The following is a 24,962-nucleotide window of genomic DNA, read 5'->3' on the forward strand; positions in this document are numbered from 1 at the left end:
CTGCTCAAACAGACGTACAATTAAATCTGCGACCTGAGTGCTCAAACTGTGCGTTGAAGCTTAACATACAAAAGTTCATAGGTCAGTGTTGGATACAGAGGCATTAATCTGAACTGTGGATCATGCTGTCCAGATCATGACGCACTGCCGTGCTTTGCTCCACCTTTCTCTTTCATTTCTGTGTTTGTGCGCGTGCCAGTGTGAGAGAGCTGGATGGTGTTAACTGCTTTTCATTACTGTCAAAGGAAAAACCCTTCAATTTATGGCTGCTCTGGGATCATGGCCACCTCTTGTTTAGAGGGTTCCAAACTTTCTGGAACGTCACCAACTTCTAGGAAGTCCAGCTGAAAGTTGGAGTGGTTATTAGTTCTCTGAGCTTCCTAAATGAGCTCGGAGCTGCGAGGCAGGTGATAATCCTCTGCGGGTTAACAAGCTATGGCATTACATGGGCGAGGCTTACTGTGTGTGTGTGGGCGCAGAGAATAGATTACACACATCGATCAGCGGAGAAAAACATCTCCTCGCCGTTATCTATAAGACAAGAGGAACATGCATATCAGAGGTTGAACGGTCTCTGCTGAGAGTGTGACGGACTGTTCCTTAACAGGAACAGGAAGTCAAAGTAAGAGACGGATGAGCAGCCTGAAACATCCAGGCCTGCCCAGAGGGACAAACATCTGCACCTCAGCGCACATGTGACCCAACCTGTTATTGAAACATCCAGCGGGTACCTTTCATGTCCATTCACTGGAGGGTGATCTATTGCATGGCTTTCCTCACATGTGTGTGTGTGTGTGTGTGTGTGTGTGTGTGTGTGTGTGTGTGTGTGTGTGTGTGTGTGTGTGTTTACATTTTACATATTACATTGGAGGGTACAAAGAACATTTGGTCATTCCTGCTGTTGTAAACTTTTCCTGATTATAAAGCAGCAGATGTAGAGCGTCTAATGGTGTGTTCACACCGAACGCGACAGAGGCGGCCAGAGCGTCAGGTTTACATGTAAAGTCAATGGAAAAAAAAGCGATGACACGCGATTGCGGGTCAGTTACTAGCTATTTACTCAAAGTAGCCTTTTCACCAAGTACTTTTTTACTCTTACTCGGAAGCAGATTTTTTGATACTCTTACGTACGCACCTCTGGCTGAGACTGAAGAAGTCACGTTTCTCCCACAAACATCCAGATGCAGAATCAGCTTTTGGAGATTTACTTACCTGGATGATCGAGCATGCAAACAGCTCGCGTTGCAGGCTGAGTGTTGGATACAGAGGCATTAATCTGAACTGTGGATCAAATCATGGCCACCAGGGTTCCAAACTTTCGCGTCACCAACTTCTAGGAAGTGTGCAATTAGTTCTCTTTTGAGGCGCGAGGCAGGTGATGGAGCTTTGTGTTGGACGATCAGCGGAGCCTCGCTGTCGACATGCCGGAGCTGCGACGGACGCACAGGAACAGGAAGTGGTGCGAAGCAGCCTGTGCACCTCAGCGCATGTGACCCAACCAAATTAGGTGTGTGTGTGTGTGTGTGTGTGTGTGTGTGTGTGTGTGTGTGTGTGGGGTGTAGAGCGTCTAATGGTGTGTTCACGACCGAACGCGACAGAGGGCGTCAGGTTTACATGTAAAGTCAATGGAAAAGCGCGATCGATTGCATCTATCGCGCTCGTGACGCGCTGTGTGAACACACCGTAATGAAGAGTCAATGAGCTAAAGCGTTTGTTGTCACCTGAAGAGTCAATGAGCTTCACACACTCACACTCCACACACACACACACACACACACACACACACACACACACACACACACAATTAGGACACCATATCTTGACCCATTACCTCCCCCTTTCCTTCTACGGGTGCAGGTAATAAGTGTTGCTATGGTAACCAGCTGCAGCTTATCACAGAGGAGACGTTTCTAATGTGCCCCCCCCCCGCACACCCACCTACCCCCAGTGCCATTACAACTGTTTGGCAGGGAGGAAGAGGAGGAGGGTGAGAAAGGGGAAAAGGAGCGAGAGGAGGAGGATGGTGATTGGCTGGGAGAGAGGAGAAAAGGAGAAAGTGGGACAGAGGCGAGGAGACAAAAGAAAGGAGTTAAGGTGGAGGAAGACTGTGAGAATGGTGATGGTTGGAGGTGAGAATAAACTGTAATTACAGGCAGATGATTGAAAGACAGAAGCCATGTTTAATATGAATGTTCATTCTTAGAGACAAAGACTCAGGCCATCCCATCAACCAGTCCCATACAGCACAGTACAGGTGTGTGTGTGTGTGTGTGTGTGTGTGTGTGTGTGTGTGTGTGTGTGTGTGTGTGTGTGTGTGTCCTGGAGCGTTGGCCAGGCCCTCATGTGCCAGGCAGATGAAGGGTGCTGGTCTGGCACTCTGTAAATACACATCAGAAGACGAGAGCACGATCATGTTTGAGGTTTGACGTCACAGTGTGTAAAACATACACACACACACACACACACACACACACACACACACACACACGGAGGCCAGAGATTGGAGAGAGGACATGTTTGTCCTCCTCTGTCCGTTCGGACCACACGTGACAGAACACCAGCCGACACCGCGCTCAGTCTGACGTACTGATAACTCACACATACTGAACAATAACAAAGTGCACTCTGGGTGCACTATGAAACAATATACACCAAATCAAAAAAGCTCAATACTGTAAGAGTTACACAAATATAACCAATGTTCAGTCAATAATAGTGCTCAGTGAGGAAAAATAAAAACTTAGTTCACATTTGAAATAAATAAATAATAAAACTAAATAAAAGCTGAGTGTGTGTGTGTGTGTGTGTGTGTGTGTGTGTGTGTGTGTGTGTACTGTCACATAAGCTAGAGTCCCAGGCCAGTGATGTGCCCTCCAACCTCAAAGAAAAGAGGTCAGTGAGGTCTGCTGTGTGTGTGTGTGTGTGTGTGTGTGTGTGTGTGAGAGAGAGAGCATGGGGACACCTTACGGCGCTGCACACACACACAGACACACAAACAGCAGCAAGGCCTCCACATCCTTTGATCAGGAGGTCAAAGTCACGAGAGAACACACACACACATTCTTTTTGTGATATCTTAGTGAGGACATGTCATTGTCATAATGCTTTCCATAGCTGGTTTCCCTAACCATCAAAATTAATGCCTAACCTAACCATAACCTAACTGTAACCCTGACAGTAAAACCACATTTTGAGTCGCAAATACCTTCAAACTTGTGAGGACAGTTGGTCCCCAGTTGGTGAGGACAGTTGGTGAGGACAGTTGGTCCCCACAAGTATAGTAACATTCCAATTTTTGGTCCCCACAACGATGTCTAAACAGGTACACACACACACTCCCTCTGCCGTCCTCTCTGCGGGGTCGTCTCATTAAAACATTTCTGTTTCTTTGACCCACTTTCAGGCCTCTGCGTGAACACTTTCCCCCTCAGTTTATTTTCAGGTGTGAACTCACCTGCACTGTGACAGTGTCCCCGTGAAACACACGTTTCATATTTGATGTTTGTGGCGTTGAGACGAAGACGCTGACAGTGAGTCGCACACGGCGTCTCTGAAGCGTCCGTATTAATGAGGCCCATGTTTACACACTCGTTCATTACCGCCAACACTCACAGTGTGTTCTGAATGTGTGAGTGAGTGACACCAGTGCAACACACACACACACACACACACACACACACACACAGTTATCTCCACCGTCCAGCTGTTTATTTCCACTCTTTTCACAAAGCTGCAAATAAAAATAATAGAAATGTGTAAACACATAATAATGCACTGTGCAAAAGTCTTGAGCCCCTAATTTTGTTATCTTTGCTGTAAAGTGGAAAACAGATTTAAATGATTTGAAGCAGACTTTTTGTCTCATATGGGCCGAGTCTTTGTCTCCGTGGGCCGAGTCTTTGTCTCCTGTGGACCGAGTCCTTGTCTCCTGTGGACCGAGTCTTTGTCTCCGTGGGCCGAGTCTTTGTCTCGTGTGGACCGAGTCTTTGTCTCGTGTGGACCGAGTCTTTGTCTCCTGTGGACCGAGTCTTTGTGTCGTATGGACCGAGTCTTTGTCTCCGTGGACCGAGTCTTTGTCTCTGTGGACCGAGTCTTTGTCTCCTGTGGACCGAGTCCTTGTCTCCGTGGGCCGAGTCTTTGTCTCCGTGGACCGAGTCTTTGTCTCCTGTGGACCGAGTCTTTGTCTCCTGTGGACCGAGTCTTTGTCTCCGTGGGCCGAGTCTTTGTCTCCTGTGGACCGAGTCTTTGTGTCGTATGGGCCGAGTCCTTGTCTCCTGTGGACCGAGTCTTTGTCTCCTGTGGACCGAGTCTTTGTCTCCGTGGACCGAGTCTTTGTCTCCGTGTGGACCGAGTCTTTGTCTCCTGTGGGACCGAGTCTTTGTGTCCTATGGACCCGAGTCTTTGTCTCCTGTGTCTCCATGGACCGAGTCTTTGTCTCCTGTGGACCGAGTCTTTGTCTCCTGTGGACCGAGTCTTTGTCTCCTGTGGACCAAGTCTTTGTCTCCTGTGGACCGAGTCTTTGTCTCGTATGGACCGAGTCTTTGTCTCTGTGGTCTCCGAGCCGAGTCTTTGTCTCTGTGGACCAAGTCTTTGTCTCCTGTGGACCGAGTCCTTGTCTCCGTGGGCCGAGTCTTTGTCTCCGTGGGCCGAGTCCTTGTCTCCTGTGGACCGAGTCTTTGTGTCGTATGGACCGAGTCTTTGTCTCCGTGGGCCGAGTCTTTGTCTCCGTGGACTGAGTCTTTGTCTCCTGTGGACCGAGTCTTTGTCTCAGTGGGCAGAGTCTTTGTCTCCTGTGGACCGAGTCTTTGTCTCCTGTGGACCGAGTCTTTGTCTCTGTGGACCGAGTCTTTGTCTTTGTCTCTCCTGTGGACCCGAGTCTTTGTCTCCTGTGGACCGAGTCTTTGTCTCTGTGGACCGAGTCTTTGTCTCCTGTGGACCGAGTCTTTGGTGGTCCTGTGTAGATCCTTGTTACAGCAGCTGCTCCACCTCTCACTCTTCTCTTTGTTTCCATCCCTCCATCCGAGCCTCCATCTCTCCGCTCTGACCCGCTGCACCTCCACCCTCTCATTATCAGCAGCCTCGCTCTCTCGTTTCCCCTCTTCTGTGCCTCAGCTCGCCATCCCATTTCCAAACCAGCCTGTTGCTAGGATACACACAGTGTCCATTCAATGAAAGCTAAATTGCCCCCTCCACACCATCACCACCACACCTGCTCTTCAGCCTCCACCTCTGCCCCTTTTCATCCAACACACACACACAGCCCTCAGGTACCACGATGCAAAGCACGAGGAAAAGATCCGCCTCCAACAAGAGCATCAGGAAGTGGAGTGCTGTTAATATTTAATAGATGCGTAACATCAGGGTCATTTTAAGCAACAACATGTGAGAAACAGCGTGAATGAAATGAAACCGTCTGCCGCTCTGCAGTCCACTGAGACGTGACGGTGCACCGGGCGAAGCGTCCACAGGACATTTAAAGGTTTCTGCCTTGAGGTCCTTCATTCTGAACCAGAACACTTGAAATACTCGCGTAATCAACACGTGGAGCTGCTGCCTGTTTAAAGCCCCTCCCACCAGCTGTCACTGCCCAATCCTGACCGAGCAGTGCCTCACCCCGCCATCTCTCCAAACCACAACCTTTACTGAACCTAGTGGAGTCCGAGCAGCTCGAAGAAGCAGATGACGTCTCAGTTCTACAAACAAACATATTTAAGCCCTCGCGGGGGAGGGAGGTGGTCACTGATCCACTGCTGATCATGTGAGTCATCACATGAGCCAAGGTGCGAATAAAGTGTGGCTCATCAGCACCAGAGGTTAACACCGAGGGTGAAAACACTGTGATAGACCTGACACGTAAGGTTGGGATGACCATGTGTTTTTAAGAGCTTTCTTTGCATGTGTGTGTTCCTTTTCTACACCTGGGACTCTCCACTATTTGTTTTTAGGACTGATGAAGCTTCAGGGATGAGACGTAAAATGTCTTCATAAACTTAGGGAAGTCCAGTTTCCTCTTTTTTCAAGCTCCTCAGACTATCGTGACTGTGAGCCTACACAGATGTAAATCTGACAGAGCGTTTGTCCCTAAATGTGATCATGTACCTTTGTTACTTAACCAACAAGTGCACCTGAAACAGAGACACCAAGGTCCAAACAGGACTGTAAGAAGCTCCTCGCTAATCAAAGTGCAAACTAACCTGCCACTGTGACTGCTAATGAGGAGCAGGGCGGTCTCCAACGTGAACCGTTATGTTTGAATCAAAGCAGTGAGACCCAGGCAGCACCTGACGGCCATGTACGACCTGCCGGGATGAGAGCGGCATGCGCTTCCACATGTGTGACCAGAGCGCCGACAGTCTGTCAGAAAGGTGTGAACACACCGGGCTCTACACCGCGGGTTTAACGCAGGCTAAAAACAGCTCGGCTCATTCAAAGGAAAAGCAAACGAAGCTTTCATTAACTGCATCTGTCACGCTGCTCCTTAACCAACAAACAGCGCTGCTGCTGTTTGCTCGTTAATTAACCTCCAACCTGGCAGCAAAAATAGAAGCTTCACCTGCTACAGAAATGCTCGCCCACCACACTTCTTTTAGACTTGTGCTAACATAGCTGTGTCGCTAGTGATCACGTAGCACATCATTATATACCAGCTAGCCCAACTTCAGTAACCCTACAAACGTCACTGCTGTTTAGTTTTCTGTCTTCGTTCATGTTGGAAGTGATAGCAGAGCTGTACGTTTGAATGTGTCAGAAATCTCTCAGAACATGCTATATCATGTTTAGGACCCAGATTACTCCGCGAGACTCCTGACTACGGTAGCCGTAATGCTCTAACAATCCATCAAGTGGTGCGGCTTCGTAGCTTACCAAAGTCGTACTAAAACATTTTTGACAGATTGAGCGCCGTGTACCACATAAAATCAGATCGAGGTCAGTAAGCACAACCAGAATTCATACATAAGGAGCACCGGATTATAAGGCGCACTGTCGGTTTTTGAGAAAATTAGAAGGATTTTAAGTGCGCCTTATAGTGCGGAAAATACGGTCGTTCGGTGGACAGCAAACGTGTCCAGACAGTCTCACCTGGCAGGAAAAGTAGCCAATCAGGAAGGCCGCAGGGCTCAACAGCAAAACTGAAAGTAGGAAATCTTCATAATGAGGCATAATCATCAGGACCTCTCAGTCCTTCACTGTTCAGACCCAAAACCTGCCAGGCAGCCAAGAGCGCTGCTTTTTAAAGTTCAATAAATAACCTTTCTGATCATCATGGCGCTCTCAGAGTCACAAACCTGGTAAATAAGCATTACATGTAGAAGAGGTTCAAACCTGACTTTGACATTAATCTTCTATTTTGATTCCATATCACTCAGGCAGACGCTGCTAATCAGTGCTCAGTAACATCAAAATCCCAGAATCTCACTGCACACCAAAATGAAGCTCCGCCTCCTCAGATGCTCTGTTAGTACAGTGACCGCCGTGTTATTGGTCACATGATGTCATTAAAAATGCTCCAGAAGACTCCAACAGCACAAACAGGGTTCAGAGGTCCAGTTCAGGTGAAGCTATCAGCTAAATCCACCTGTCAGTTAAAGAGGCCACGCCCCTAAGAATGAAAATAGGTGAGTTATAGAAGCATTGTACCCATGTACAGGTGTTATGAAGAGTGAAATGACCCACAGAGACCAATCAGTTTGTGTATACATGTTTATTTTAACATCGGAGTCAATGGGACTGACTCACTGCTGCCTCTGCTGGATGTCAGAGGAACTGCAGGTTGGATGTTCTGAAGCATCGACATGTTTTGATTCAACTTTGAGGACTTGCTGACATTTACAGTGCACAACAAAAAGGACCGCATACATGTATGTCACATGTTTCCCGTCAGCCACTTTTAAACATGAGCGCGATCATGTCACGGTTCAACACGAAGACGACGCCCGTCAGATCAACACGAGAGTAACTACTGGAGAAGATTACTGTGATGATGGTGAGAGAGAGAACGGTGATGCAGACACGATCACGCAATAACACACTGCTGCTCTGAGGAGCACTGAGCTAATTATCCAGCAGCGCTGGCAGCAGGGCAGGGAAGGGGCACGGAGGAGGAGGAGGAGGAAGGAGGCGAGCATGGGGTGGGGGGCATCTGTGGGGAGGCTGAAAACGGAACAGAGTGATATGTTTTTTTTATTGTAGAGGGGGGAGGTGGGAAGATGTGATAATGAGAAGGCCGCTGTCCCACAAGAACACCTCCCTCTGCTTCCTCCTCCTCCTCGAGACCCGCCTGCTCTAAAGCAGGAAAACCTTCCATAAAACAAAAGATTCTCCATCAGCTCCACCTGGACGCGGAGGAAGACATGAGCACAAAGAAAACCTAATCCATGGTTTAAACCAAATCAGGAAGCATCGAAACATCGCATTTCCACAAACCACTGTGCTGGATTTAATTTATAGTAGTTATAATGATGTTTAAGAAAGTATATATTCATCATATAACAGTTTATAATACAGCGTGAACCAGGCTGTAATTCCCCTGTAATTAAACAGAATTGCAGGTGTTTGATTTGAAATGACACTTGAATTATAATTCAACAACAGCAGACTGCTGTTACACAAAGGAATAATGACACTGTAAGCAAATTAAATACAGATTAATCTGTCCTTTGTACATCTTTGTATAATGTTCATTATGCTGATGTGCACAATCGGCGCTCTGTTCTACATCATCCTCAGGTCTATAACGTGTGCTCCATAACCAGCCTGTGAACTGCAGCCTGTCTGTAAATATAGTTACTTTGTAACTTCATAGAAAACAAACTGAAGTTTCATTTAAGTGCAGACACTGTATTATAATGAGTTACCAGAAATGAATAAAATAATGTGCTGCAGTCTGTACGGTGTAATGCTCGGCACAGGTACGGCGTAACCAGCAGCTGGTTTGTCATTCAAACATGTTTCTGGATCCATGAACAGGCCGACTTCCTTCACTGTGACAGCGTGGGAGGAGAGTCCCAGCCATCCATTGGTCACTCCATCCTTCACACGTGTCAACAGCAGCAGAACGCAGAGCACAAAGCAGAGTCACTGCTGTTACAGTAAAACAGAGAGATCAGGGTAAATGTTTCCAGGGCGATGATTAGATCCTTCATCTTTACAGGCTGGCAGCGCTTTAAAGATTAGCATAAGAGGAGACACACCCCGGATTGGATGGGGCTCGAAGGCTGAAGGATACATGCACCATAAAATCTGAAAACACCCCAACGACGGGATGACCCGAGCGCCGCCTGCACCTGACCCACCGCCACGGTTCACCAGCAGAGGGAGAGCCCGACACCCACAAACACAGCTCACACCTATCAGAGCGCCACACTCAGCCTTCACACATGAACAGGTGCTGCTGTGTAAGTGCAGACACACACGCGCACGCACACACACACACACACACACACACACACACACACACACACACACGCGCGTGCGCGCGCGCACAGACAGACACACATGCGCGCACACACACGTGCGCACACGGGTGACGTACTGAAGGTCGGTTAGAAGCATTAAACTGTTACTTCATGTATTCACACACAGAGAAACAACCATATTCTACAGCAGCTGTGCCACGTAGTACACAGCATAAACGCAGTAATGCAGTACAGAGTTACAGTATTACAGTGTGCAGGCCGTGCAGCTTCTCTCTGCTGATTTCAATCAGGTTCCACCTCTTCGGTGAATCGGCTATGACGGCGCTCTGCACAGCCTGCTCTGATACTGTTGATGAAATGAGCGACACCAGGAGCATGATGGGAAAACCATCTGAAACGTGAGCGGTCACACTGAACTGCTGTCCCGCTCCGAGTCAGAGGAGCAGCCTAATAACCCCGAATAATTTCATCTCCACAAGCATGACGGAGACCGTCAGGGCCAAATACGGTCGTACTGGAGCCGTCGCCTTGTCACAGTCACGCCGACCGAGGTGACAGCACGTCTCTGCTGCATGTGAGGAATCATTGCTTCCACACAAAGAGCCCACACGTGTTAGTTGTGTCTGAAACACGACCACACCTGCATCCTTCCTCGTGCAGTAATGGGGTTGTAGCTTCGGCGTGATGATGCACAGCAGCTCCACCCGTCGGTTAACACAGACTCAAACCAGCTGGAACCGTGTTTAGGAGCGCGGCCCTCCTCGTCCGCCGTGTGCCGTGTCCACACGAACACGTGTGAGCTGACTCAAAGCAGACTTTACTTCAGCAGCTGTTAGTCAGGAGCCGTCCAACCAGCACACTCGGTTCTTTGACTGACAGCTCTCATTAATGATGCCTGGTGGCTGCTGTTAATATGGCCGCCTGCCTTTCAGGTGGTGGTGGTGGGTGGGGGGGCGACAAGAGGGAGGAGAAGGTCAGCAGGAGGAGGAGGAATGAAGGTGGAAATTGAAGCCTTGCAGTCTAATTAAGACTGGTGTTAATTTCTTTTCACCATCGCCAAAGGAGATGTTCACCATGGCAACAGGAGAACACGGAGGGGGAGGTGAGCCGAGCGTAACGGGGCGAGGATCCACGTGGAGGTTCTCAGCAGCTCTGCTCCTCTCTGAGGGAGCGCAGAGCTTTAAAGCTCGGACGCACACGGCGACGTCCTGTGAAGACATCGACCCGCTTCCAGGCCGAGCGCCTCCTCGCCGGATGGAGCCGCTTTGTTCCTGTGAATAAACTCTGATCAGCTGTGTGCACGCACAGCACGATCTCAGTGTGAACGCTCGTCTCTGTCCATCGAGGACGCTTTATGACAGTCTCATCCTCCGCCCTCCCTCTGCTAGCCTTAGCCTGACCGCAGCTCTCGACTTCACGACCCTCCAAACGTTTCCATCCAGCCCCGCCCCCAGGTTCTGTGTTTGCACTGACATATGAGGAATGATGTATGTGGCTTCAAACTATCACGTTACTCTGACCTTCGACCTCCCTCTTACATGTCACATGTGCTTTTCTTTCACATTGAACCCAAAGTGAGTTGCACCTTTAGAGTATTAATCGCTGACCTAACGTTACTAAACAGTGACGCAGGTTTTGTGTCATGTTTGATGAGAAGCTGCACTTTGCTTGTTTTTACTGCAAACTCCTGACGAAGACCAAAGAAAACTGAAAGACTGTAACAACAGAGACCAGCGCTGTGAGAGCGAGCTGCTGCTGGAGGTTTGACTTTGGCTGTGGGATCAGCTGAAAGCAGGAGGTGAGCGATTTACATCTAATTCTTTCTTCAGCGCTTAATTTCAGGCTCTTTAAAGACACTTTGTCTCATATAAAACAAAGTGGAAGAAGAAAGTTTATTATAGTTTTAATTGGTTGAAGGTGCACGGCAGGTGACCGCGCTCCTTATTTTAAACACAGCGAGCTGTATTTACCGAGAAACCTTTGAAGGCATGGCAACCAGCTAAATTCAGCCTCACCAATTAAGACTTTGAGCTCAATCTGTTGGAAGAAATCACGTTCTCTTTGTCTCACATCCAACCAATTAAAGGAGAAAAGTGTTTTAGTGTTTGGAAAGTTAGTTTCTTCTGCTTTATTTCACTTTAGGTGATAAAAAAAGAGACGCGCAGAGAGAACAGATATTTATCAGAGACTCGGGTACGAGCGTCTTTGTGTGTTTTAAATCTTTCATCTCTGACTTACTGAGTCATACAAGCTTCAGTTCAGCTTTAATAAAATCAAAAAATACCCGATGCCATCGATTCAACAGGATTCATTTGGTTTCCATTTAGCTGTGAGAACAACCGTAACCCTGAGGGTCACCGGTGACTCTGAGGAGGTTACACACACACACACACACACGCACACACCCACACACGCACACACCCACAAACACATGCACGCACACACGCACACACACACGCGCACACACACGCTAGAGATGGCACGATACCACTTTTTTATGTCCGATACCGATATCATAAATTTGGATATCTGCCGATACCGATATGAATCCGATATAGTGTATTTTTTAATCAATAAAACTGTTTTTAAATATCTTGCTGCATTTTGTATAAGTTCATACTCAAGTTTAAATAAACAACAACACTAAAGCTATTCTGTTATACCTGTATGTAAAAAATACACTGCAGCCAAAATATTTCATAGTTCAGCAACACTGATCAATCTAATAAACTTAAACCTGCTCCATCCTTCCTATTCTGGTATTTTAAAGAGTACTTAGCAGAAATATTAAACAACCTAACTAATAGGGTTGCAAACTCCCAGCAAAAAAATAGGAACCCCCCCACCCTCCACCTGATGATGCTTAATCGATGTAATCAACTTTAATTTGATGCAGTGTGAAAAAAATGCACAGAAATAAATTATTTTCAAGAATAATTAAATAGATTCAACATCTTTCTTCAACAGAACTGCAGACTGCACAGATGGTACCTTCCCAAAGGAAAAAGTACTATAGCTTACTAGGGTATATTAGACTTAACAGTTACTATATACAGTAATGGACTTCTATACATTTTACATCAGATTAAAACTTTGGGTGTAAGATTCAGATAATTATTTATTAAAAGCTCGACATTTTAAATGAGAATAAGAAAGAAAAGTATGTCTTTGTGCCCCTTTTCCCTGTTCATGCCCTATCGGCCCCCTGGCTACACTTTGCTAGATCCGCCCCTGCACAGTTACCAGCCGTCAGCTACGTAGAAAAGGATCCTGGTGCAGAAAGTAATATTAAATACATTCTAACAACAGCTTATCAAGCTTAAACGTGCTGCTGTTGTTCAGCCGCTGGTTTCCTCTTTCTGGTGCAAAGTGGGACAAAAACAAAGAAGAGAGACGGACTCGCCACAGAAAAGCCGATCAGCTGATCATTAAACAATTTCATGATTGAAGTAGCAGCAGGAGAGGGAGAGAGAGAGGCAGTCGCTCCATATGTCGGTTGTTAAGCTTAACATGGGAACGCTTTACAGACATTCAGAGATGAACTTACACACTTGCTTTACTTCTCTCTGGGATAACTTCCTCGGAGATGAAATGCTGGTTTGGTAGCGAGGCTACAAATACACACAGCCGCTCTATCACATGATGCACACTGCTCCAACGTGCTACGGTTATGAGCCGAGTTACGCCGTGTCGCAAGTTTTGTGAGGTGCTTTTTTGATATTTAATGGATCGGATTACATTTTTTATTTCTCGCCGATATCCGATCCAGTAATTTACGTCAGTATCGGACCGATACCGATACGTAATATCGGATCGGTCCATCTCTAACACACGCGCGCACACACACTGTCCCCATCAGAGATAGTCAGGGGCGGGACCTCTCTGATGCCCAAGGTAAGATGTTCAGATATTGGGATGTTCAGTTCGAAGCCTTTGAGACACTTTTAATTTTGACTTTCTTTTCACTGTATATATCTTGAGATATTTTAAGTTTAAATTTCAGCTCAGTGAAGCACTTTAAGCACAAGAACTTTTTCGGTACTGTATTTTTCGAACTATAAGGTGCACTTAAAATCCTTTCATTTCCTCAAAAGTGCGCCTTATGTATGAATTCTGGTTGTGCTTACGGACCTCCTCGCACCGCTCGATGGATTGTCGGAGCATTACGGCGACCGTAGTCGGGAGCCTCGCGGAGTGATACGTACTGTGCTTCAACGTAATATTACCATACTGTGTGTCTATAAGGAGCCCAAAATGGCTCCTGTTATGCTTACGAAGCAGATTTCAAACTCTATCAGTCACTCAGTAGAACACGGGAATACAGCAGCAGTGGGAGAATTCAACATTAATGAATCAATGGTACAAAGTGGAGGAAGCAAGAAGGATGAGTAACGTTTGACTTTGACTGTTTGGTTTGGCTTAATGCGCCTTACAGTCCGAAAAATACAGTAACTTATCTTTCTTGTAGAGATGTGCTCCAAATAAAGAACTTTGTGTTGAGAAGGTTGTTAGTTAATCATTTATAAATAAACACTGTCTGTATGGACATTGTTAAGCAATGCGGTTGAAAAATTGGGGTGCGCCTAACTTTTGTGCTGATGCACCTAAGAAAAACAGTTCAGCGCACCAGTGCAACCGTGGCAACACGTTAGTCTCGAGCCGTACAGCATCAGAATCTGTGAGCTGTCGGCTTTCAACGCCGATGGCGTGTCTGTGTACGTGAACGATCCACGCGCTGTGTTTACGTCTCTGTGGAATCCGTTACCCACTCCTTAATCATTTGCTGTTTTAACTCTTTGCTGGTTTTTGAAATAGTTTCAGACAAAATACATTAATATTTAAAAACTGATTCAGGATTTAATGAATCTTCTTGATGCACGCTCAATCGTCCAGGTAAGTAAATCTCCAACAGTTGATTCTGTTCATCTGGACGTAGCGTTTTGTGGGAGAAACATTTCGTCATCATCCAGGTGACGTCTTCAGTCTCAGCTGACTGCAGGTTTCCCCAATCTTATAAACCCAGCCCATTGTTCCCTCAGTGGGCTGGTTTCAGTCATGATGCAAATGTCCTGTTTAAAAGGTTGAAAACCTGCAGTCAGCTGAGACTGAAGACGTCACCTGGATGATGACGAAATGTTTCTCCCACAAAACGCTACGTCCAGATGAACAGAATCAACTGTTGGAGATTTAATGAATCGATTTTGTTTAATTCAAACTCAAATCCCCCCCCACACACACACACACACCCACACACCAACCGAGCAGCCTGACCTTTGAGTTCGACTCTGACACCAGCTGTTGGTTTGCAGCAGCTACACACTTACATCGCGTCACGAGCGCAAGCTTCTCATCACAGCTTTAATGTGTAATGTTCCTCTGATGTTTCCTAACTCAGCATCAATATCTCCCATCAGCACAGGGACCCGTTTGATACCCGTGATGTAAGCTCGCCGGACTCCGGCTGGCTCTGATTTACGGAAAACTTCAAGAACAGCAGGTCAGAGGCTGAGCGCCGTTTTCCCACCATGAGCGCTTCGTCTGTTCACAGAGTCGCCGTTTAACCGTTCATGCTCGAAACAGGCCGACCTCCTCACGTCTGCTGCCCCAGCTGGAGACAGCCGACAGAGGGGGAAGTAGTCATCACATGGGCCTGACACCAGAGCAAAGATAGCAGCTATTATTAGTCCCTACAAGCCACTCAGTGTTTCCTGGGGCCTCAGAGTGCTTCAGTACCACACAAACAGAGTTTACTGTCAGCAGCAGCAAAATGTGCCACAAACAAGCTTCACTCACCTTAAAATGTTTTTTAAAAAATACACTTTTTTACATTATTACACCAAGCCAACTAACGCCACCGTGGCTGGGCTCATCTCTGATGGAGACAGCGTGCAGGGCGGAGGTAGAGAACACCCTGAAGCTGAACGTCCTTAAAACCAAAGATCTCCTCATGGACCTCAGGAGCACAGACAGCTCCACTCCCCTCTCATTATAAATGGAGAACAGGTGGAAACTGCCTCCACCTTCAGGTTTCTGGGCAAACACATCTCCACCAACCTCACCTGGACCCACAACACCATCGCCCTGGTAAAGAAAGCCCAGCAGTGGCTGCACCTCCTCCGAGAAGAACCTGAACCAGGAGCTGCTGCTCCTCAGAGGAGAGCGTGCTCCCACTGGCTGCCCTCTGACATCACGAGACCCTAAACCGGGCCATCACAGGTGACCTCTCATACCCCGCCCATAACCTGTCTGACCCGCTGGTGAGTCAGGTCCCACACCTCCAGACTCACTAACAGCTTCTCCCCACAGCCCACCCTGTATACATTTCTCCTGTTTCTTATTTATATTTTATTCCTTTTGGCTCCAGATCACCTCCCGATGTGGAGCAGCGGCTCTACGCTGATCCCGCCCCTCTCCAGTGACCGAGCTCCTCACCTTATCTCTAAAGGAGAGACCAGACACTGTGTGAACCCTCTGCAGGTGGAGCACACCCTCCGCCTCCCCAGTCTGCCAACCCACAGGCCCCGCCCCAGATCTCCACACAGCCCAGTAGATATGTGTCAGCCAGGACAGCCCGACAACATCCAGAGCCTTCAGCACCGATGGGCGAGTCGTCCCCCTCGTCCCCAGCCTCTGCATCCATTACAGGAGGACGTGACACCTGATGGCTGCATTCTCCATCGTGGAAACAAAGCCTGAAGTCACAGTGCTGATTATACTGACACGCGTATGCGGTCAGTGTTTTACCTCAATGAGAGTCCTGCGTGATCCTCAGGGTGACTGTGTCCAACCAAAGACTCCCAGCTGATATAATTAAGCTCATTACAAACTTCTCTGTTCAGCTAGTTCAAAGTTTTTTCCTGCGAGCGGAAGCTGATAGCTCAGAGTTTAAGCAGGGTGATAAAAACAGCTACTGCAAATCTAAAAATAGCTCACAATAACAGTTTTTCGTTTGCGATCAAACAGATTATCTGTGGTCTGTCACTCGTTTTGCAGATTTTCTGCCACTTGCCAGAAACTACAGGTGTACACAGGTTAGCACTTTGACTATAAGCAGGCATGTTTAAGTGTCCACATCGTGACAAAGAAAACATGCAGCATGCTCCGCAAACTGTGCTACTGTCTCCAGAGAGTCCCTCACACTCACGCTGTAGTCCTGGTTCTGCTCTGGAGACCCTCTGTGAGCTCGAGGGTCACTAACCAGAACCTGCAGCAGGTTCTTGAGCTGTTACATTGAGCAGGACCAGGACCGCCAGCCGAGGCTACCATGTTGCCCACCTGCCCGTCACGTGGAGAATCTTCACATCACAACATGGATTATTTGTGATGTGAAGCATTTCCATTTGCTGGCTGCCACAGGAGTATTCATCCATCTGAGGCTCAGACTTTCCTGTGACAGTTAGGAAGCAGCATCCTGTTTCCGCACGCCGTCTCAGCTGGGTCAGTAATAATTCGCTCCAACGTGAGAGCAGCAGCTGTGCTACAGTCAGTGTTTGACTCCTGTGTGTGACTCACAGCCAAGTACTACAGTCCACCTGCACGCACACCACCTGTGAGTCAGTGTGTGTGTGATCAGCTGTTGATCCGCTCGGGTCATTCCCCACTCAGCGTGATGCCGTCAGACAGGAAGCTGCTCATTCGAGGCGGCGGTGAAATCCTGTTTAGCGTTTGTCACCTGGCTCAGCAGGTAGCAAACGACACAGAAACACAGACGGGCTCGGTCAGCACAACGACAACGCAAAAAGAAACAAATATCACAGAGCGATCAGAGAAACAGCGGGACGCCGCGCTCGCTACTGGGCGAGAGCAAGGACAGCAAAGCCTGTATATGAATGATGAACACAGCCTCACCGGCAGCATCGTGGACGTCACCATCGTATTAATTTGATCGTTTGGCACTAACACCCTGACCACGTTAAACTCACCTAAATCATCTTCATTCATCATTCTGAGGGTGAAGGTCAGCAGGTCGTCTTCACTATGATAATATTGAAGACGTGGACAGTGTGACATCAGTGTTGCAGTAAGAAAAATCACTATTGGCTGTCATAAAAGTCATTGGAAGTCACTAAATGATGTCAAAAAGTAACAGTAAGAGAAGAACTGACTGCGTTACAGTCAGGATGGGAGCAGCTGCTTCGCTCATGAGCGATTCATTTGCAGTTTAGACGTGTAGGTGTGAACATCTCCTGCTGCGTGGGGACGATCGCCCGCCTGTGCGCGCTTTGGCACGGGCGAGGTGCCCACAGTAGCACCGCTGCTTGTAAGAGCGATACGTGCTTTCACGTCAAAAAGTCGTCATAAGTCTCCAATAACACCAGCAAAAGTGGCCAGATTTGTCGCTGGTTACTTTTCACAAAAAAAAGTTGCTAAGGGGGTCTGAAAACTCGCTAAATATAGCGACAAAGTAGCTAAGTTGGCAACACTGCGTGACGTTAGCGGAGCACTAACATCAGCATCACGTCCTCGCGTGAGGTCAGTCGGGTAAAACATGTCACGAGTATTTCAGATTAAAGTGAAAGGATCTCGTTACCACAAACTCAGGGTCAGTGGACTTTAGGGATGATTATGATTTACGAATATTTGAATAGTTATTAAATAATAATAATAATAATAATAATAATAATAATAAAATCTGTTTCTTTTGTAAAGTCATATTTCAGCTCAAAAATCAGCCAGAAACAATAATCAGATAAAAACCTCCGCCACATTTATTAAAACTTCTATTTTCAGGGAAATGCCAAACACTTCACTCAGGTGTTGCAGGTGAAGTCCCAGCGTGTCACGCTCTGCGCTCACATCACCGTTCATGCATCTGGATTTCTGCAAGATTCTGCTTTGGACAAATACCAGCATACAGCACATTTCTTACAGCCGTACAGCAGGTGCCTGAGGTCATGTGATCGGAGCCTGCTGGTCGTGCAGCACACGTGGCTGAAACCTAAAGGAGACTGAGCTTCTCCACGAGGTCTGTGGACCTGTGGTCTTTCTGTTTTTATCAGGAGGTTAGCTAACTGGTTTCCAGTAACACGTCACATTGTGACTGAAGGATCTCCAAAAACACTAAACCAGCTCCGACTGTGGACGCAAATGAAGATGGAAAACAGAACAGCAGCAACGTTTGGAGGGTCGAACATGTGGACAGACGTGATTTCTAATTACTTATCCTGTCTTCCTTCTCTCACCCCACCCGGGGCACAGCACAGTCAGGGTCAACGATGAGAAAAGCCCCAAACAGGAAAGCTTTCCCGGGTGGAGGTCTCTGACATTTCCCATCCTCGGCTTTCCTGTTCAGTGCCACTGCTGGTAGCATGAGGCCATACCTGGACCCTGCAGACGTTCCACAGGTAGTCCAGCTCCTCCAGGATCAATAAGGTTTGCTGTGTCTCTCAGCACAGTCTCAGGAACATAGAGGAGATACTCAGAGCTGGACAGGGCCGTAGAAGGCCTTAACCCATCAGCAGGGCCAGTATCGGCTGCTTTGTGGCAGGAGGACGAGGATGAGCTCTGGAAAAGCTGGACCTCCACAGGAAACTGGTGTGAATGTCTCTGAGCAAACAGACAGAGGCTTCATCAGGGGGGCCTGAGGGCCCAACGTGGGCTCACGGCCCAGCACTGGGGTTTGCCATAGAATACCAGGACTGTGCTTTTTACAGATGACAGCAGGTTAACCTGAGCACATGTGACACACGTGATGCTCTGGGGAAGCATACCCATGGAGGGACACACAGACCTGTACAGGCTAGGCACCAGCACCCTGACCGGCCTCAGGCATCAGGATGAAATGCTTGGAGGTTGTCACACTGTGACAGGTTCCTCCTGCTGCACGACGATGCACACGAACACAGCTGAGACTGTGCAGTACCAACAATGATGTTTAGATGCCACAGAGTCACAAAGTGTGAAAAAAAAATCTAAATCAAGTATGGAATGAAAACTTTACTATGACCCAGTCGTTAAAGTGTTTCTACTGAATATCAATAAATTATTATTATTATATAAATTATGCTTTTACTCCTGGATGATCCCAAAAAATACATCTGATATCAGCCCAGAGTCAGTGACACATCAGAAGATCCACGGCGACGTTGTAACATCGGGACAAAGAGCGGGAACAATGAGGGCGGAGCGTCAGGATGGAGAGCCTTCCACAGTGTGTGGATAGTCGTTATATCAGTTATATCCCTGCTTTCAGTGAGAATAAGCAGGATTGATCTGTGTATCACTGTAGGGTCTACCTTACAATATAAGGCGATGGCTGCTGTGATTGAATTGAAGTGCTTACTGTTGCTCCATGTGACAAACAAAGATCTATTCAGGCTCGAGTGCATTAAACCCACTTTTTAAAAAAAGTACCGGTTACATATTTTCAATCACGTTCCCGGTGAAAGCCCAAACCTCGCTGGTGGGCACCAGAATGTTTGATATCCAGCGTGTTTTTTTAAAAACCACAAAACGTCATAAGCGTGCATATTATACTGTGCTTTACTACTGCCACATATGAGCTACTGTGTAGAGGTCTGGGGAAACACATACAAAAGCAACACACAAACAATAACTATAATACAGAAAAGGGCCATTAGATTAATAAATGATGTGGGGTACAGCGACCATACAAATGCACTCTTTGTCAAAATGAAAGCTATTAAATTCCAAGACTTGGTGAAGCTTAAAACAGCGCAAATAATGTATAAAGTAAGAAATAAAATGCTTCCAAAAGAAATCTGTAAATTGTTCATAGAAAGAGAAGGTGGGTATAACTTAAGAGGGAAATGGAGTTTAAAAATACAAAGTGCTAGAACAACTTTAAGAACTATGTCTGTCTCAATTACAGGAGTTAAATTATGGAAAAGTCTAACAGAAGAAATAAAAGAAAGTAAAAACATAAACCAGTTTAAAATAAAATATAAAAACCTAATTTTAAATAAGTATAAGAATGGGGAATAAGAATAGGGACAAATAAGTAAATACTTCTGCCTACTCCTTTTCAAACAAATAATGAAATGATATTTTGTAATGATTGTGAAGGCACATGTTTGAAATGTTTGAAATAAAAATGAACTGAACTGAATATGAGCTCATTAATCTTCCCGCAGGACGTCCACGCGGGTGTAACGCTTGACTTCAGCGTCAGTGACTGAGAGAGCTGCAGCTGGGCGGACGTGCCCGTTGTCCACCGATCCACCTCACCTGAGCTTAGACCGAGCCGCTGCTCAGAAAAATATGGACTGTGTTAAATAAGCAGGCGGAGGGTTCGGGGCTTTAAATGAACCCTCCTCTCCTGCAGTGTTTTCTGGATTATTGTGGAAATTAGCTCAACTAAAAGAAAAACTTGAGAAGACATCCATAGATTTGAAATCGTAAGGACCCGTCCTCGATTATACTTTAACTGTTTTAAACAGTCTAAATTTCATAAATTGACTTCGTCAGTCCGTTATGATGCTTGTTACAGTCGCTGCAGCAGCTGTTTGTAGCTTTGTTAAAGTGTCAGAATCATTTTAACCTGTTAGTGAAATATATAAAAGCATCCACATGTTCAGAGTTCAGGTGTGGAATCATTATGTAAACACTTTAACATTCAAACAGGTTTATAAAATGATCCAGTTCAAAGGTAGCAGACGTCTCCACTCCATGGTCTGGATAAGCAGAGTTCCTCAGGAAGAGCACGGCTCTGTGCACCTGCTCAGGTGTTTGTTGTGAAGAGAAGTGATTATATTATATTACAGCGTTTTAGCCTATTTCAGCTTCATTAGGCATCCACACACACACACGCGCACACACACACACAAACACACACACGCGCGCACACACAGAAAAGGCCTCAGTCATCTGAACATCCAATCAGGAGACTAATGAGATTAATCCGACTAATGAACGCCTCGCGGGCACGTTCACCAGCATCAGCCAATACTCATCAGTGTGACGTCCAGATAAATGCAAACTTTTCACATTCAGAGAATAAATCAGGTTTCAAGCCAAACATTTACACTTTGAACAGGAAACGTGAGGTTTGTATGTGGACATAAAAAAGACGCGCAGGACTCATTATATTCATTATAACGAGAAATCACAAACAGTATCGTGTGCTGGGGTGACTGCTGTGTGCAGGGACGCAGACTGGAATAAATATTCCAGCGTCTGTATCCTCAAACATCATCATCATCATCACCGCTCACTTTTACTGTTTGTTTTTTAGTAAAAACACATCTACCCCCTGAATATGTCCTGTGTAAATAAAGTTTCAGTAGTTTGAATAGTTCTGCTGGTTTTACTCTGTAACTGAGCTCAGGTGGAACAGGTGGCAGTGAGCCAGGTGAAGTGCGGCTTCACTCTCACTTCCTGATTCACACACACACACTCTGACACACACTCACACTGACACACACACACTCACACTGACACACACACACACACACTGACACACACACACACACTGACACACACACACACACACACACTGACACACACACACACTCACACTGACACACACACACACACTCTGACACACACTCACACTGACACACACACACACACACACTCACACTGACACACACACACACTGACACACACACTCACACTGACACACACACTGTGACACACACACACACTCTGACACACACACACACACACTGACACACACTGACACTGACACACACACTGTGACACACACACACACACTGACACACACACACACACACACTCACACTGACACACACACACTGACACACACTCACACTGACACACACACACACACTGACACACACACACACTCACACACACACTGTGACACACACACACACTGACACACACACACACACACACACACACTGACACTGACACACACACTGTGACACACACACACACACTGACACACACACACACACACTCACACTGACACACACACACACTGACACACACTCACACTGACACACACACACACTGACACACACACACTGACACACACACTCTGACACACACACACACTGACACACACACACACACACACTCACACTGACACACACACACTGACACACACTCACACTGACACACACACACACACTGACACACACTGACACACACACACACTCTGACACACACACACACACACACACACACACACACACACTCACACTGACACACACACACACTGACACACACTGACACTGACACACACTCTGACACACACACACACTGACACACACACACACACACACTCACACTGACACACACTCACACTGACACACACACTCTGACACACACACACACACACTGACACACACACTGACACTGACACACACACTCACACTGACACACACACTGTGACACACACACACACTCTGACACACACACACACACTGACACACACTGACACTGACACACACTGTGACACACACACACACACTGACACACACACACACACACACTCACACTGACACACACACACACTGACACACACTCACACTGACACACACACACACACTGACACACACACTCACACTGACACACACACTGTGACACACACACACACTCTGACACACACACACTCACACTGACACACACACTGACACACACACACTCACACTGACACACACACTGACACACACACAGCTGTGGGAGAAAGAGGAACCGTCACTAACCGTCGCCGCCTTGATGGGCACGTAGAGCACCGGGCCGCCCGCGGAGCCGCCCTTGGCGTCGGGCAGCGTCCCGACCTGGAAGCCTTTGGATTTGACCCAGAACTTGAACTTGGCGTTGATGTGGTTTCCGCTCTTCTCGTGCAGGAACAGCGCGTGGCTGTTCTCCTCGTCCCCCTGCAGCAGCGTCTGCAGGATCTTGTTGTACTTGCGGCGGGTCACGGTCTTCGTCTTACCGGAGTCTCCGTACGTGCGCAGGCACCAGTCCTGGAACTCCTCCGCGGGAGCCCCGGGGGCCCGGGCCCGCTGCAGGGCGGGGGCCGTCACCGTGTCCCCCGCGCTCCCGGCTGTCCTGGTTGCCATGATAACCGGTTGGGACAGGAGGTAGAGCCGCTCCGCTCTGCCGTGCGCGAATCCGCTCACAGTCCGGTTCTGACGGATCCACCGGACACGCGGCGGCTCCCTGCCTCCGCGCCGGGGGGAGAAACGAGTCTGGACCCGGTTAGATCAAACACGGCCGACACCGGGCAGCTGACAACGGGCAGAGCCGCTAACCGTGTCCGACAGGAGAGCACGCTTCCTCCGTTTTTAAATTGCTGTCTGAAAAAAAAGCCTCCCCTCTCCCTCTCCTGCTCCTCCTCCTCCTCCTATGTTGCTGCAGAAACACGAGTGAGCGCCTCCGGGATGTCCAGGAGAGGAGACGGAGCTCCTGCTCCGGTGTTGGAGGGGGGGGGGTTACCCGCGCGCTCCTCAGACACACCTGTTACAGCGTGGAGCTGTCGGTCAGGAGGCTGCGGGCTCTCGGCTCTCCATCACCGTCGATGTGGACACGAAGCCCCGCGTGCACAGAGCAGCGTCTCGGTGTTCACGTGCCCTCCTCCTCCTCCTGCGGGCTGATGGAGCTGACCGGACACCTGTTTGATTCCTGCTCCTCCAACACAGCCAGCCCTCAACCCAGCGGCTGCGGCTCCCTACAGACACGCGGAGCGGAGGTGCGCGTGGGGCCGTCCTGAGTGCGCGGAAAGCAGGAAGCGTCAAATATGAGCAAACCAGCACTTCCTGCCCGCCACAGCAGCGGCAGACAGGTGAAGGCGACGTGACGTCATTAAAAGCTTTACCAGTTCACGTCTCTTAAAAAAAAATCCGCCATGAGTTTCACGGCGTGCACGAGTCACGTGACCCAAAGAAAACAAACTGCACTTTAGGTGAAGACTAAAACCTTTATTCACAGTTAGTGTGTGTGTGTGTGAGCTCCTCTATGAGACACACGCACAGCAGTAACCTGCAGACCCGTCAGGCTAATCTGAACGCTGCTGTATGAAACACTATAGTAGATCAGACAGACTGTAAATAAAAGATGGAAACCACCACTATGACGTCGCCCGTCACTCTGTCACGATCCTGAGTCTGCTGTTTTCAGGGTTTTATGTTTTAGACTTTGAGCCTTTTATATTTACTTTTCTCACCTTCGTGTATTTCCTGTGTTTTTATCCTCACTTCCAGGTTTTTGTACTCTTAGTGATGTCATCGGGTATCTGTCATTATAGAGCTCCACCTTCCTTATCTTCCAGGTCTCAGTCTGTGACGTTCCCCTGTTTAGTTATTTCCTGTTTTATTGTGGTAACCTGTGTTTACTTCCCCTCACCTGGCTGTGTCTTTAGCCTTACCCGTGCCCCGTGCGTCTCACCTGTGTCCTCTGTAGGGATGGGTATCGTTTAGGTTTTATCCGATACCGGTGCCAAACCGGTACTTTTGAAACGGTGCCGGTGCTTAAACGGTGCTCGAACCGGTGCTTAAAGAATGGAGAACACAAACTTTGTCCAAAAACCTCTCATGTTCAGCTGGTTTTTGTAAAAGATAACAATGTTAGCCTTTTTCTGCAGCTATAGGGCATATATGGTCTCACTCTTGGCTG

General features: G+C 47.6%; 1 protein-coding gene across 1 annotated transcript in view; it reads right to left on the reverse strand.

Annotated features, from left to right (window-relative positions):
* Window positions 1–24,412, reverse strand: part of LOC116328013 (nucleolar protein 4-like) — a 113,902-nt gene extending 89,490 nt beyond the window's left edge. Inside the window, exon 1 of the mRNA XM_039604481.1 lies at window positions 23,051–24,412. Coding sequence (XP_039460415.1) covers window positions 23,051–23,410 — 360 coding nt within the window. The 5' untranslated portion in view covers window positions 23,411–24,412. The remainder of the gene's footprint in view (window positions 1–23,050) is intronic.
* Between the last annotated feature and the right edge of the window lie 550 nt (window positions 24,413–24,962).

This window comes from Oreochromis aureus, linkage group 20, assembly GCF_013358895.1.
Source record: "Oreochromis aureus strain Israel breed Guangdong linkage group 20, ZZ_aureus, whole genome shotgun sequence".
In the NCBI taxonomy this organism is placed as follows: Eukaryota; Metazoa; Chordata; class Actinopteri; order Cichliformes; family Cichlidae; genus Oreochromis; species Oreochromis aureus.